The following is a 16,673-nucleotide window of genomic DNA, read 5'->3' as shown; positions in this document are numbered from 1 at the left end:
CAGCTATCTAGAATCTCATTACCAATTCAGAAGCATTACACGAATAATATGTAAAAAAATTTTTAGTGACATTAAGCAGCTAGAATTACATTGGGGAGAAAAGCTGATAAATCACATAATCAAATTCAAGTATTAATCTTTTTAATTTTTCATAGTTTATTCCTTATATTGATAGGTTAAGAAAGTAAAATTTTCCTAAGTACTGATTCATAATGTTTATAAGCAGCACACAAAACATTCAGTTTCACAAACAGTAATATCCAATGATCCCCTTAAATGCAATTTTAAATCCTTACTTTAAGCTAAGTGCAAGAAAAATACAATAAGCTAAATACACACAAAATCTGTATATGCTGAACTACAAAAGTGGTTTCCATAGCCACACGTGGTCTTAGTCAAGTACACATTTCCACAATGAACAAGTACTAACAAATATGTTAATAAAACACGACCCCTGGGCTTCCCTGGTGGCGCAGTGGTTGGGAGTCTGCCTGCCGACGCAGGGGACGCGGGTTCGTGCCCCGGTCCGGGAAGATCCCACATGCCGCGGAGCGGCTGGGCCCGTGAGCCATGGCCGCTGAGCCTGCACGTCTGGATGACTGTGCTCAGCAACTGGAGAGGCCACAACAGTGAAAGGTCCGCATACCGCAAAAAAAAAAAAACCAAAAAAACACGACCCCAAATGCTTATCCTACCATCAGCTTTTTCAGCAATGCCATTCCTGCTACTGAAAACACTTATATTTAGAAGCTTTAATTTGACCTGGCGAAATGAGTTCTCTTAAAACCTGACAAACAGTATAAGACCCAAAGTTTTTTTTTTTGCGGTACGCGAGCCTCTCACTGCTGTGGCCTCTCCCGTGGCGGAGCACAGGCTCCGGACGGGCAGGCCCAGCAGCCACAGCTCACGGGCCCAGCTGCTCCGTGGCACGCAGGATCCTCCCGGACTGGGACACAAACCCGTGTCCCCCGCATCGGCAGGCGGACTCTCAACCACTACGCCAGCAGGGGAGCCCAGCCCAAAAGATTTTAAATCAAATAGGTCTTCCAACACAGAAGAATTCATAGGAAACTTTTAGTTTCTCAAAAAATAAAAAATTAAAATCAAAAAAATCACTTGTTATCTAAAGAAAAGAGTATTAAAACAAATTATCTTAAGACAAACACTCTTAAAAAGGCTGTATTTTCTATCATTTTCTCCTTAAAAGAAACACAAACCAGTTCACTATCTTTTAATAACTTAGACTACTGTAATCTAAAAACTTTAGAAACATCAAACACATGTCTTAGCTATCAAAGGTACCATTGAGATTTCACATATTAAACAGCCACAGTACAGCCTACAATGGCACAAAATCAGAAGGAACTGAATGGTTTGCAAGGTACTTTGACTTACATGTGGTCATTAAAATCCAGTAAGTAATTCAAAGTATAGTAATATAACGGCAGGCAATTAAAGGCTCAAATATCACTCTAAAATTGAAGACATGAATAAAGACTGAAAACGTTGTGGTTCTCTATCTTTCATTCACATGGCTAGATATCAGAACCTTACTGTGGAAAATATAGTTATTAAATATGGTTTCCCCAGAAAATAATGAAGCTTCAGAAAGTACCAAAGGTGTCAAGATCCATAGTTTGCTTCATCAAATGCTTTTCTAGCTCGTTTCAATTCTTCGTTCATAGTAAGCAAGTCTTTAACCCTAGCAAACTTTCTTGGGTCCTTTCGAATCAAGAAGACGATATCTTCAACTTGTACCCGACCTTGTCTTCCAATTGACATTGCCTTGTGAGTCTATTACAAAAAAACATATTAAATTCAATTAATTTTTAAAAAATCTAACATTTTATTCTTTTAACTTGTGTCTATTTAATGCTGGTGAGTTTGAAACTTTCTCTTCTAATTATTATAGCTAGTCACTTATGAATTGTCTTTCTATTAATGTCCTTTGTCCACTTTCTACCGTTATTAACAATGTTTCAATGCTTTATAGACATTTTAATATTAAGGACATTAAAACTATCAAATTTATTGATTTAAAAAAATTTTTTTTTTACATCTTTATTGGAGTGTAATTGCTTTACAATGTTGTGTTAGTTTCTGCTGTTTAACAAAGTGAATCAGCTATACGTATACATATACCCCCATATCCCCTCCCTCTTGCGTCTCCCTCCCACCCTCCCTATCCCACCCCTCTAGGTGGACACAAAGCACTGAGTTGATCTCCCTGTGTCATGCAGCTGCTTCCCACTAGCTATCTATTTTACATTTGGTAGTGTATATATGTCAATGCTACTCTCTCACTTCGTCCCAGCTTACCCTTCCCTGCCCCTCCCATGTCCTCAAATCCATTCTCTATGTCTGCGTCTTTATTCCTATCCTGCCCCTAGGTTCATCAGAACCTTTTTTTTTTAGATTCCATATATATGTGTTAGCATATGGTATTTGTTTTTCTCTTTCTGATTTACTTCACTCTGTATGACAGACTCTAGGTCAATCCACCTCACTACAAAGAACTCAATTTCATTTCTTTTTATGGCTGAGTAATATTCCATTGTATATATGTGCCACATCTTCTTTATCCATTTGCACTGATGTTTCTTTCTGTGTGTTTTGATATATGTAGTTTGTCTTCATTTGCATAAAATAATTTTATTTCTTTGTAACCACCGCTTCATTTAAACTTTGTGTCCATTTCAGTAGCTGATAAATATTGGTGGGTTTCCTTAAAATCAAATCTCATCCCCTACCATTACATATTCATACTGCAAAAACAAAAATTCATCACAGCATTATTTCTAATGACTGAAAAAGGGAAATTAAATATTTAATAAATTGAACAAATTTGAGCACACCTAGTCAATTAATATTGTGAAGCCATCAAAAATATTAATTATGCGGTGACACAGGGAAAATGTTGTAGACGTACCTAAGTGAAAAAGCAGGTTCTATGACTATATATACTGTATGATTTCAGTTTTATAAAGTTTAAAAATATGTGTAAAAAGACAAAAGAATATTCACCAAAATCTCAGCATTAGTTATCTCTAGGTAGAAGGATTACAGATTTTTATTTTTTCCCCTGCACTCTTTAATACTTTCTAAATTTAATCAATATTACTTTCATAAGCAGAAAAAGATTTTAAAAAATGGATTCTCTGACCCAGTAATTTTACTTCTATTATTCTTTATGAAGGAAATAATCCAAAACACAGGGTAAAAATTCATAAGAACTGAACACAAACAAACTCAGTATTCCCATCCCTGCAAACATATCCAGAGAAGGGGGAAATTTCATGAATATGGTCATTCATACTTATCTACTCAGTTAAAAATAATATGTAAATAATTTCAATAGGGAAATGGTTAAGTATATTAGAAAATAATTTGAATGAATTTTATGCAGCTACTAAAATAATTGTGATTAGAACATAGGAAATATGTATTAAAAACTTTGAGTAAAAAGAATGTTTACTATGATCAACACTATGTAAAACACTGTATATCTTTACATAAATACTGGAAGAGGGAAATTTATGTTGGATGATGGGATTATGGGTAATATTTTACATTTTATTCAAGGATCTTATAATTATGTCCTTATAAATAAAATTCAGAGGAGGGGGTAGAATATATTGTGTGTGCATGTGTGTGTGGGTATTTGTGTATGTGTGTGTGTATACACCCACACACACTTATCTCTCTCTATCCTTAATGATAAATAGTAACTGCCACAAAACAGGCACTCAAATGGCACTCAAGCTTATTTCAAAGGATGCCATAGTTCTAGTCTTATCTAAAAGTTAGAATTTCAAATCTATTCCTTAATTAACTAAGACCAATTACAAAAAAAACTTACCATTTCAGTGATGAACTCTATGACAAGGTCTTCAAGAATATCTACTGACTCAGTATAAGGATTCTGGTCATCCCCAAACCCATACATCATACACCGTACTGTAAAAAGAACAATCATTTTTGTTTAAACAAACTTGACCAATACTTTTTCAAATTAGAACTAAGCTATAGAAGATATTGGTATGAAAGTATATTTACATTGTATTTCTTGTCTCCAAGTATGGATTTTGGTGTAAAAGGTATTAACCACTAGCACATAACCAACTGTTCTTACCTAGCCTTCCCTAGGTAGGAACTCCCCTTCCCTCCCAGCTACTGAACCCTGATATCAATATTCCTTCCCTAATCTCTATTATCTACTCACCAACAACCCCAGAATACCTTTAAGTAGGAAACTTCGTAGCAGGAACAGGATGAGTAGCAATGGTTTAGCCTTTACTGGGAGTGTTTTCAGGGGGTGAGGGGGAGGTCTTGGAAAAAAGAAGGCAAAATCCTTTCTGATACTACCATAAGGAAGAGGACATGAGAGAAGGTGCTCCAATTACCTTCTTATAGGAAGAACAGGTTAATCAAAAGGAGAAAGCAAAGGGCTTACTATACAGAATCTTGACATTTTATTCCCTGGATCAAAGCAACTGCCAGCAAAGCCCTTTTGGTCTTCATCTGAAGGAACCATAGAAAATGCAAAAGAGAAGAAAAGTCTACAGAGTAATGAAAATAACTGCTAATAGCTAAAACTTATATAGCCCTTACTACATGCCAGGCACTGTTGTAAGCGCATTTAATCCTCAGGACAATCCTCTGAAGTAGAAACTACTATTATCCCCATTCTACATAGATGAGAAAATTGAGGCATAGAGTTTAAGTGATTTACCCAAGGTCACACAGATAGTGAGATGGAACTTGAATTTGAACCCAGATGATCTGGCTCCAGAGTCTATACTCCTACCCACAACAGTATTACACTTCTTGGTAATTTAGGGCAGATGGGATCCATATGGATTCTTATGCTATAGCCTATAAACTCCCAATCAGTCCATGGACAAGTTTTGAGAAGTCCTGGAACCCTACTGAAATTATATGTAAAAATTTTATACCTTATTTGTGTGTGCATTTTTCTGGGAAGAAGAATCAACTCTTAGCAGATTCTCAAAGGGGTATATAAATACTAAGAAACTCTGTCATATGTTAGAAATGTTTTGTATCTTGATCTGACTGGTGGTTACAAGTATATGTATATATGGAAAATTCATCAAGCTGTTCAATGAAGACTAGTGCAATTTACTGTATTTAAGTTTTACATTTAAAAAAAAGGAACGGGGCTTCCCTGGTGGCGCAGTGGTTGGGAGTCCGCCTGCCGATGCAGGGGACACGGGTTCGTTCCCCGGTCCGGGAAGATCCCACATGCCGCGGAGTGGCTGGGCCTGTGAGCCATGGCCGCTGAGCCTGTGCGTCTGGAGCCTGTGCTCCACAATGGGAGAGGCCACAACAGTGAGAGGCCTGCGTACCGCAAAAAAAATAAATTAAATAAATAAATAAATGGAACGAACTCCTAGAACACTTCTAAAAGTAGGAATGAGTACGTTAAGAATAATTTCTATTTAGGAGAAGCAAAAGCAGGCAGAACTAAGAAGACAGTAGACCAGGCCTGCGGAAGAAAAGAAACAGGTGACCTAGAAGTCAGACTAGGATAGAGAAGTGCCCCTAGGGTTTATTCTGGCAAAAGCTTTTAGGTCCAGATACAGGAGGGAGAAAACAAACACAGGAGCCAATATTTTCTCCCCTCTGTGTTTTTTGGATTCTGAAATTTTTGTTTGCTTTTTTTTTTTTTGGTTTGTTTTTTTAGATAATCTCAGACTTAGAGAAGAGTTGCAAAAACAGCACAATGTTCCCGAATCCCTATATCCAGCTTCCCCTTATGTTAACATCTTACACAACCAAAGACATTTCTCAAAACTAAGAAATTAACACTGGTACAAATACGTAACTTATTCAGATTGTACCAGTTTTTCCACTAGTGTACCTTTTCTGTTTCAGGATCCCACAATATTTAGTTGTCATGCCTCCCTAGTTTCCTCTGTTCTGTGACAGTTCCTCAGACTTTCCTTGTCTTTTTTTTTTTTTAATTAATTAATTTATTTATTTATTTTTGGCTGCGTTGGGTTTTCGTTGCTGCGCATGGGATTTCTCTAGTTGTGGTGAGTGGGGGTCTCTGTTTGTTGTGGTGCACAGGCTTCTCACTGCAGTGGCGTCTCTTGTTGAGGAGCACGGGCTCTAGGCGTGCGGGCTCTAGAGCGCAGGCTCAGTAGTTGTGGCGCACGGGCTTAGTTGCTCTGCAGCATGTGGGTTCTTCCCAAACCAGGGCTCGAACCCATGTCCCCTGCATTACCAGGTGGATTCTTAACCACTGCGCCACCAGGGAAGCCCTTCCTTGTCTTTTATAACCTTGACACTTCTGAAGAATACTGGTCAGTTATCTTGTAGAATGTCCCTCAATTTGGGTTTGTCTGATGTTTTCTCATGATTAGATTGTGGTTATGCATTACTAGAAAGGGAATAACAGTGATGATATACCTCTTAATGCGTCATATCAGGGGTATGTAATGTCAACATATATTACTGGTGATCTTATTAACTTTGATCACTTGGCTAAAGTAATGTCTGCCAGGATTCTCCACTGTAAACTTAATATTTTTCCTTAAATATTTTGAGGGAGATACCTTGTCGTTAACATTCTGATGGGGAGAATTCATCAGTAGGGAAATATACTTCACTGGAAAAGCAAAATCATATTAGACAGGAAGTATGTGAACTGCATTTGGTTAAAGGGTCTGTAAAGACATAAACAAATAAAAGTGAATGCTTTGAAATTTTGTGTTATATTAGCAAAAATTTTTTTTTAAAAAGAAGGTCTAGGAGAACAGATCTTGGTCAGTAAGTCATAGGAAGATTCAGGTAAGACAAGGAAAAGGCTGTGAAGATTCCAAATTCTTGTCATCACTCTGGGATGCTCTGGTGTAGGAATCCCCTTCTTATGCCGACTTAGGTAAAACCACGTACAAATGGAGTAAATAACATCAGAGATGGAATAAGTAGTGGTAAACTTAAGGTGAGAAATTGAGATATAGGAAGGGATTTGAATGGCAAAAAAAAAAACCCACATATTGACTCTGTAGTTTCAAGAGCATTTGGGAACTGCTTACATCGGAACTAGCATAAATAAATCAGGTGATGTGTCGCCTTCTCAGGACTGGGAGATGGAGAGCACTTTCTCACGGTGCCTTAAAGGGGCTGACCTTGAACATCAGTAGTAGCAGCAGCTCTCCTTGCTGCTGCCACAAAAGGTCTACTGAGGGAACAGACTAGACAACCAAAACCTTATAATCTCTATGCCACTGGACTGCCTCACATTGTTCATCATCTTCCTGCCTTGCCCATTGCCTTAGTCCAAAGCCCCAACTTAATTCCTACCCTCAGCACCTGTTCCAGGATCCAAAAGAACCTTTGGCTTACAGTCAAAGGAGCCCCTGCTGAAAGGTACGGGACAGGGGAGGTAACGGAGGTATGTTCTTAGGCCCTGAACTGAAACACTGATCACATCTCTTTACTTAAAAAAAAAAAAAAGTATGGGTGTGTGTGTATGTGTGTGTGTGTATACACGCATATATATAAATACATAAATTGGGGTTAGGGTTATTACTATCTGTGATTCACAGGTTAAGCAGAATTTATGCACAAGTCTGAGAATATTGTCCCTACAAAGAAACACATTCAGAACAATAAATCTACTTTGAACCGACATACCCAGAAGTTTTTATCTATAAAAAATCATTGTCAAATACTACTTACATTCTTTAGAAAAAAGTCTCTTTCTTTTACCCTGTCCACCTTCTGCACCTCCTCCAATTTCTTCACTTTCTTCCTCAAACTAGAAGTTAAAATGTATATATAGATACGTCAAGCACTGCTTTTGACTTTTTAATAATTAACACTTTTTTCCATCTTCAACACTGATGTCATGCCAGAAAGCCTAAATAAAGCAAGCAGCAAAAAACCATGAAACCTTAGCATTTTAGGGGCCTTACAACTATCCTATCCAACTTCAGACTCACACAGGAATGGCTTCTACAATGTCCACAACAACTGTACTGCCTCTCCTGGAGCAGTTCCAACGACCATACATTCTTTTTTTTAACCAACAAAGTTGGCCTATTTCTAGACAGTTTTACTATTAAAAGAGGTGATATTGAATAAAAGTAAGCAAAACTAGTATTTACTAAGCACTGCTTACACAGTGCTAAGAACTTTCCTCAAGTGAGACTTAAGCCTATTTTATGACATGAAAACCGAGGCTCAAAGTTAAATAACTTTGCTCACAGAGAACAAATACTAGCTTTGTCCTCTGATGATTCTCTACGTGTTTCAAAGGGTGTCTGGCAAATATGGACCAAAAGCAAAGGGCAGGGGACCACCCTCCTACTCTTCCTGCCCCGCGTCCTACGACTAATCGGAAGAAAAAGCCTAGCACGGGGTGAAGTCCCCGATTCTCTCGGCTGAATTCACTAAGGAAAACAAACCCGATTCTCGGCCTCCGCTACGGTGCCCGAGGGAGTGAATAAAAAAGTGGGTTGGAACAGAGGCGATCACTCACCGTGGGGTCTTCTTCTTCATCTGCCATCCCAGCAACCAGCCACCTCCAGGGCGCGCCCGCCTCCCTTGGAGCGGGTTTTACTACTTCCGCGGCCTCACTTCCGGTGACGCGAGGAGGTGGGGCGGGGCCTAGTTGGAAACCCGCCTGCGGAAGTGGAGCGTGCGCGTCCCGCCCAGCGGTGAAACCACAGCAGTACTAAAGGAGAGATGGGTGTCGTCTTGGCAAGAAGGAATTAAAAATTAGCAACGAAAAGGAAATCACTGGCTAGGTGCCGTGTATCTCGCTGTCTCCTTGAACTTGCTTCTGCGTATCAGATCACCACTTCCTTATTCGGGACTGCGAAGCTTTGGATCATTGAGGGGCTAGCCAGGGGTGTAAACAATTTCAACAACTTAGAGTACCACTATGATTTATTGCCAAGCTTATTCGTTATTGGGGATATTGTACTTCGCTACCAGTTCTCAAGGGAATGTTATCTCCCCTTAGACTGAGGATTTAATTTTTGTGGTTTTGTTTGTTGTTTTTTTAATCAGAACAGTGCTTGGGAAAACCAGGGACATTAGAAGGCTAAAGCTAGGGATATAAGGTGTTCTGCAATGCAAGAGATGATGTCACCAGGGAAAGATTGTTCCACAATACACTATTTCTGAATGTCCTGCTAAACATTCCTGTGAGTGAAAAATCTGTTCATAATTAGCTGGGACTAGAACATAACTTTATTAACATATAAACACAAAGCATTTTCCTATGCTTTTAAGGTACATTGAATTTTCTAGGAACGCAACTGTGAGATAGTAGAAAGTATATGTATTGGTCTCTGCTCACCCACCCCACCCCTCTTCCTGGCACAGAGCTCCTAAAACCCTTGTAATTTGCTAAGTGATAAGAACACTAGGGCGTCTTTTGTTCTAATGAGGCAACTCTGGGTGGGCTCCTGGATGGCTCCTGGCTGTGTCACCAGAAAAAACAAGCCATGATTAGAAGCTTGGAATTTTCAGCCCTCTCCAGAGCGGGGAGAGGAACTAGAAATGGAGTTAGTAATTAATCATGCCTATACAAGGCATAACAATTGCCTTGTATTGCCTACTAATTCCAATAGTAGGAGGTTCAGAGAGTGTTCAGGTTGGGGGGCACATCCGCTTACCTGGAGGGTGATGCACCCCCAACTTCATGGAGGCAGAAGCTCTGTGCTCAGGATCCTCTCAGACCTTGCCCTATGTGTCTCTTCATCTGTATCCTTTACTATACCCTTTAATAAACTGGTAAACGTATTCCCCTGCGTTTTGTGAGTTGTTCTAGGAAATAACCAAATCCAAGGTGGAGGAGGTCATGGAAACCTCTGAATTTTAGCCAAGTCAGACAGAAGTTGTGGGTAACCTGGGGACCTACTACTTTCGATTGGCATCTAAAGTTGGGAGCAGTCTTGCGGGACTGAGCCTTTGATCAGTGGGATCTAAAACTATCTCCAGGTAAATAGCGTCAGTATTGAGTTAAATTGCAGGACACCCAGCTGCTGTCACAGAATTGTTTGGTGTGAAGGGGGGAGGGGGGACCCACATATTTGGTCATGAGAAGTGTCATAAGTGAAGCGTTCAGTGTAAAAGTAAAGGAGAACGATACACAGGAAGGAAAAAGCTGAGAGTTTTCCCCCAAACAGTAACTACCCTGAAATTGGAGAGATATAGTTCTTTGTTTTATTTGCAACTTATCAAGAGCTGTGAAACATTTCAGGAAACAATGTCATGAAAGGCTGTATCAGTTGTAATAGTTTGGATAGCCAAAACTCACTGGAATCAGTCTGCATTTTAGCTCCTACATTCATGGTGCAAGCATATACATATGGGTGCAAGCATCTGAAATCATTATACCCGCTAGTGTAGTCATAACTGAGCATTTACATATTGAAACACATATTATTATAATTTACTGTCTTTATTTTACTTTACATTATAGTTAGGACATTATATTTTATAGTTACGTGGGTAGTTAGGTTAGTTATTATTACTGTGAAACAAATTATCCCAAAACTTAGTGGTTTAAAACAATGAACATTTATCACACAGTTTCTGTGAGGAATCTGGGCACAGTTTAGCTGGATGCCTCTGGTTCAAGGTCCCTTATGTTGCAGTCAGGGTGTTGGTTGGGCCTCAGTCTGATCTGAGGTATTGATGGGGAAGGATCTGCTTCCAAAATCACACACGTTGTTGTCAGCAGGATTCAGCTACTTCAGGTTACATTAAGGGCCTCAGTTCTTCACTGGCTATTGTCAGAGGCCTCCCTCCATTCCTTGCCATGTCAACTTCCTAGGGCAGCTGGCTTCTCTCAGAGCAGGTGAGGGAGAGAACCAGGAAGAACACCCAAGAACACAGTTTTTTTGGTAACCTAACCTTGGAAGTGACATCCCATCATTTTTGCCCTATGCTATTCACCAGAAATCAATAAATGCAGCCCACCCTCAAGAGGAGGGGATTACACAAGGATGAGAATACCAGGAGGCAGACATCATTGGGGGCTATCTGAGAGGCTGCATACCATAGTAGGTTATATCATTTGTGAATTTCATTTCAGAATAATAAAGGAGACATATTTGTTATTTAAGGAAGTTTGTTGGGTCTGAAAGGGTTGAGAACTGCTATGTTAGGTAGTAATGAAACACTGGCCTTGTCCAGGGAATCAGGTATAAAATATTCACAGTATCCATTATCAGGGGAATGGATAGGTAAAATGTGCTGGATGTACACCAAGGTGTACTATACAACAATCAGAAGCAATAGACTAGCAACATGGATAGAGCTTAGAAACAGAGCGCTAAATTTAAAAAGTAAGAAATATGAGCTCTATAACAAAAGACCGTTTATGTATATTAAACATATATACACACAAAAAATACATATTTTACAGGAACGTATAAAAAAAGCATAGACGTCAAATACATTAGGGAGGTTACAGGGTAGGAGACATAAGAATAGGGATAAAGAGAATGCATAAGATACATAACAAGTGAAGGACTTGGGAAGGGTCAGTTACAATAGTATGGCATGAACTGTGGAGTGTGAATAATTCAACATTCTGAGCCTGAGATCCAAAATGTAAAGGAAAAAAAAAATCAGTGTTGTGAGCAGAGCGGAAATAAAGCCCAGAGAGTGAAAAGTCACGGTGTGCTTCTAGAGGATGTTTCAGGTGGGTTGCCAGAGTCAAGTTTGTTGGGTGGAGATGTAGAAAATGAGGCTGGAATGAAACTGGAGTTTGAGTTTGTGAAAGGCCTTGAATATTCTCTTCAGAGACTGAACTTCATTCAAAGTGCCGAGTGCCTGGGAAGTCTTTAAGCAGAAGAGTCACATGACCCATCTTTAAAATAAAAAATCACTTCAGCAGGGAGACCACCTAGGATGAGAGCTGATTAGAACATGAATTAAGACAAAGGAATTTTAGGAGCAGAAATCACAGGACTTTGTGTCTGAATGAATCTGAGAGCTATGGAGAGAGAGGTTTATATCCAGAAGGAATGCTATTAATATGAATTGGAAAGTAAAATGGAAAAGCAACTGGGGAGGGAAGGAAATGAGTTCAGTCTGAGTGTGAGAGTCTAGAGGTGTCCTGTAGACAGATGGAGGTGCAGGTCTGGAAATCCAGAGAAATCAGGACTAGAGAAAATGGCATGGGAGACATCAATGCGGGGGCAATCGTTTAAACACTGCACAGAAACAAAAGTGAGAGAAGGGAGGCAACGGGCAGATCCTCAGAAACAGTACATCACGGGACAGAGAGAGAAGAAATGGTCCAAGAGGCAGAAAAAGATAAAAGAAGAAAAATGAAGAGGAAGTGAGGGAGGAGGAAGGGAAGAATATACAGTTGACTCTTGAACAACATAGGTTTGAACTGTGTAGGTCCACTTATATATGGATTTTTCTCAATAAATACCTACTACAATAAGTTACTTTTCAGCATTACCTTCATGAACTCTATAATCCAGTTCCACAAGGCCACTTTCAATTATTCATGCAACAAATATTTATCAAGCACCTGAACAGCACTTACTATAGGACTGTTGATAAAATGATAACATAAATACACAGTTCAGGGTTCATGAACCTTACAATGTAGCAGGGAGACATGAATAAAATAGATATTGTATGCTTTGGAAGATTATGATGGGGAAAGGGGACCCAAGAAGTCAGAGAAGACTTCCTTGTGCAAATAACATTTGAGCTGAGACCTGAGAGATGAATGGAGTTAGGCAGTGAAAGAGGAAGGGGAAAGTGGGCTGTGCCCCAAACTTATACCATCTTCAAGCCTATGGTTACACTACTCCTTTCCCACTAGGATACCTTTCTTTTCCGTTGAAATGCGACATGTCTTTCAGGCCCAGCTAACATGTCTGCCCCTCCATCAAGCCTTCCCTGAGTGCTCCAGTTGAAGGCACTTTCTCTCTTACACTCCCACCAGCACTTACTTTTCATTTTCCTTCAACACTTCTTTCTAATGTATTTTCTGATTACTTATACACACAGCTTGTCTCGTACACTAAATCTTAAAACTTACTAAGAAAAGAGTCTGTTTCTTATTCACCTTTGAGCTCCCAAAGGCTAGCACATTCCTCAGACTCCCGGAACAAATATTTGTAGCATAAATTAATGCTTGTTTGACATCCCTTTTCAAATATGTTGTAATTCAATGAAGCTATTGTTACAAGCTGTGCCTTTGGGACTGAACTTACTCTTTGGTTAAACCACAATCCCATAGTCATGGTCCCCATGACTGATTAGTGTTTGCCACAGGGACTGCAACAACCCTAACAAACGGGCAACTGTTCTTGACTGACAGGCGTTTGGCAACAACTGCCCGTCCTCCAGTGGAGGCTGAAATGAACTGAGGAAGGACTGTCTGAATTGAGTCCCCATGCAATGGGGCTCTATTTATCCCTTGCATTTGGGCTGTGAGAGACAGTGACCCAGGCTTTGGCGTGAGGCTTTGGGGCTTTTCAGGACAACAGAAACACTAATGCTTGGAACAAAATCGTCAAAGATCAATATCAATGGACAGAATCCTAATTTGAGGCAGTGTGATAACAAGGGGAAGGGAGCTTTGAAGTCAGACAGACTAGCTCTGTGATCTCACCCATGTGCCTTCTTTGAGCCTCAGATTTCTCACCAAAAAACCATTCTGCAAAACAGTTGTGAAGATCAAAGATAATGTCCTTACACATACAATGCCTGTGCTCTACTAAAATGTGTTTATTCATCTATCTTCGCCAATATAGTTTGTACCCTGAGGTCAGGGACTCGGTTTTTGCCTCTACGCCTGCAAAATTTAGCAAAGTGTGTAAATATTTTCTAAACAAATGAACGACAACAGTGAAAGCTAAGATTTATGGAGCACTTACTTCATGCCAGATATTGTTGTAAATAGTAATTTATTTAATCCTTCAACAACCCTACAAAGGAGCAACCATTATGACTCAATTTTACAGAAAGAAAGCAAAATATAATTTTAAAAAATATGAAATTCTTGGTATAACTAATTTTGAAATAAAAATCTGGTGAGATTCACTTTAATCAATAAAAAAGGTAAAAAAAAATTTTTTTTTTTTGGCCACGGCACCCGGCTCCCCTTGCCCTTGGCGGTGAAAGCGCAGAGTCCTAACCACTGGACCGCCAGGGAATTCCTGGTAAAATACTTTTTAAAACCTGGAAATGAAAAAATACAGTGGAAGGAGAAAGAAGGAAGGAAATAAATGTAAAAAATGGGAAGAAAGAGTAGGAAGAAGAAAGAGAGATAGACACATGGAAAAAGAAGAAACAGTAAGATACTGTGGACTATCACTGTCCTTTGAAATAATAAGTAGAAAACTAATTACTCTTCCCAGTTCTTCAACTGTGATATCTTTATTCTTAAACTCCGAGAGTGACAGGGGACGAAAGACTTATCTTTCAGAGCATGACACAATTGGAGTGGTTTCCATCCAGTGAAAAGAGGAGGAGACAAAGTTATCTCCAAAAGAGGAGGGCATGAGCAAAATGTGAAAGCAAAGAGTACATTTGAAGAACACTGAACAGTGTTTTCGCAGCTGAAGCTTGAAGTCTGCCTATGGGAACAGTGAAAAATTCTGCTGGAAGGCCTTGAATAGCAGGGTAAGGAGTTAAACATATGTTCAGCAGACAGTCGCTGCTGTTAAAGGAAACAGCAGTTGTGGTCTGGAGCAAAATGTTTTAGTTCTGAGTTCAGAAGACCAGAATTATTGTTCAAGTCTGATACTGGTTAGTCCTTACCCTAAACCTTAGATTACCTCTAAAATAGGGGTGATAAGGCAGTTGTAAGGATTAAATAAGATATTATGACAAGGTGTGTTCACTTTACAAAGTAAAAATGTTATAGAAAAGTAAGTTTTCACTGGACTTCCCCGGTGGCGCAGTGGTTAAGAATCCACCTGCCAGTGGTTGAGAGTCCGCCTGCCGATGCAGGGGACACGGGTTCGTGCCCCGGTCTGGGAAGATCCCACATGCGGCAGAGCGGCTGGGCCCGTGAGCCGTGGCCGCTGAGCCTGCGCGTCCGGAGCCTGTGCTCTGCAATGGGAGAGGCCACAACAGTGAGAGGGCCGCGTACCGCAAAAAAAAAAAAAAAAGAATCCACCTGCCAATGCAGGGGACACCAGTTCGATCCCTGGTCTGGGAAGATACCACATGCTGCAGAGCAACTAAGCTCGCGAGCCACAACTACTGAGCCTGTGCTCTAGAGCCCGTGCTCTGCAACGAGAAGCCACCGCAATGAGAAGGCCACATACTGCAACGAAGAGTAGCCACCCCCCCTCACTGCAACTAGAGAGAAAAGCCCCCACGCAGCAATGAATACCCAATGCAACCAAAAAATAGAAGAAATAAAACAATGAATAAATTGAGGCATAATTCAGTTTAAAAAAAATAAGTTTTCACTGTTGTGAGGATTTAATTGATGCTTGAAGACTGAAATGGTAAAATTACTAAAGTGATGGATGTAGAAATGAAAAGGGGGCAATTGGAACAACATTTTGGAAAAAAAGGAGTTAATCGATTCGAAGATAATTTACAAATTCTAAATTCAGTGATTAGGGGAAAAGGACTATTAACCATAGAAACAGGGAAATCAGAAGGGGGTGAGTTTTGTTTTAAACATTTCAAATGTCAGAAGAACATCTGCTAGAAATGTAGGACTGGAGCTTGGGTAGGACATCAACTTAAGACCTCTGCACGGGGAATTCCCTGGCGGTCAAGTGGTTAGGACTCCGCCCTTTCACTGCGGAGGGCTCGGCCACTTCGCCAAAAACAAAGGCCACTTCGCCAAAAACAAAACCAAAACAAAACTCTTCGTAGAGGTGGTAGTTGAAGCCAGGGGACATGATAGGTCACCAAGTAAGGGTTAATAATGAGAAAAAGTGGGTGAGGGTATCTTAGGAACGTCTATGTTTACGTGGAAAAAGAGCCTGGGTAAAGAGAACAACGAAGTGCGGGTCAGGGAGGATAGCACAGTTCCATAGTATGTAAGAAAGGAGAATTTTTTTAGATGAAGATGAGCTACATGATTCAGTCTAAATTAGGGAACATGAATTTGTTTAGGACCTGGTTAGAGTATCTTGGGGCTTTTATCCAGCTTTGGTGCAGGGAACTAACAGTTGCCAGTGATGATACTAGTGCTGATACTGTTTTAGATAACTATTGATGAAAAGTTCAAAGGCAAAGACAATTAGGGATTTTTTTATTGTCTTGTTTTGTTTTTGAGTAGTCCTTAGCAATTCTTTTGGGCAGGGAGATTCGTCTGTGTATGTATTTGCACACATTTATTTGCTTTGTCTTATTTTGTCTTGTATGTCTTCCCTGGTTTTTTGTTTGTTTCTGCATTTAAGCACATTTTCACAAGGAGTCTGTCCTGCATCAGACTTTTGTTGGCTTGCCTTTCTACTCCAGCTCGTAGGAGGCTTTGGTAGCTTTTCTTCTGCGTAACCAAGCAGGCCACAGCCAGCAGATGGCACTATAGCAAGAGGGGCAGAGGGTCCCTTTAGGACCTGACAGCAACTGCGGACTAGTAACTTTACAGTTTCAGCCTCGGACGACTCAGTTGCACTTTAGCCCGGACTCTAATAAAGCAGGTCAAGCTGTGTGCAATTAAGAATTTCAATGTACAAAATGGGATC

The 16,673-nt window shown here is 40.0% G+C and overlaps 1 protein-coding gene across 1 annotated transcript; it reads right to left on the bottom strand.

Annotated features, from left to right (window-relative positions):
- Positions 1-972: 972 nt before the first annotated feature.
- On the bottom strand, positions 973-8,576 carry TAF13 (TATA-box binding protein associated factor 13). Its single transcript, XM_082834049.1, has 4 exons — positions 8,510-8,576; positions 7,708-7,786; positions 3,860-3,957; positions 973-1,794 (listed from the first exon to the last, which is right to left on the bottom strand). Exons 1-4 carry the CDS (start codon positions 8,534-8,536, stop codon positions 1,624-1,626), a joined length of 375 nt encoding a protein of 124 aa, XP_082690175.1. The 5' UTR covers positions 8,537-8,576; the 3' UTR covers positions 973-1,623.
- Positions 8,577-16,673: the final 8,097 nt, after the last annotated feature.

The sequence above is a fragment of the Leucopleurus acutus genome, assembly GCF_964270905.1.
Source record: "Leucopleurus acutus genome assembly, chromosome: 2".
NCBI classification, from domain to species: Eukaryota; Metazoa; Chordata; class Mammalia; order Artiodactyla; family Delphinidae; genus Leucopleurus; species Leucopleurus acutus.
This window is presented reverse-complemented; position numbering and strand designations above follow the sequence as displayed.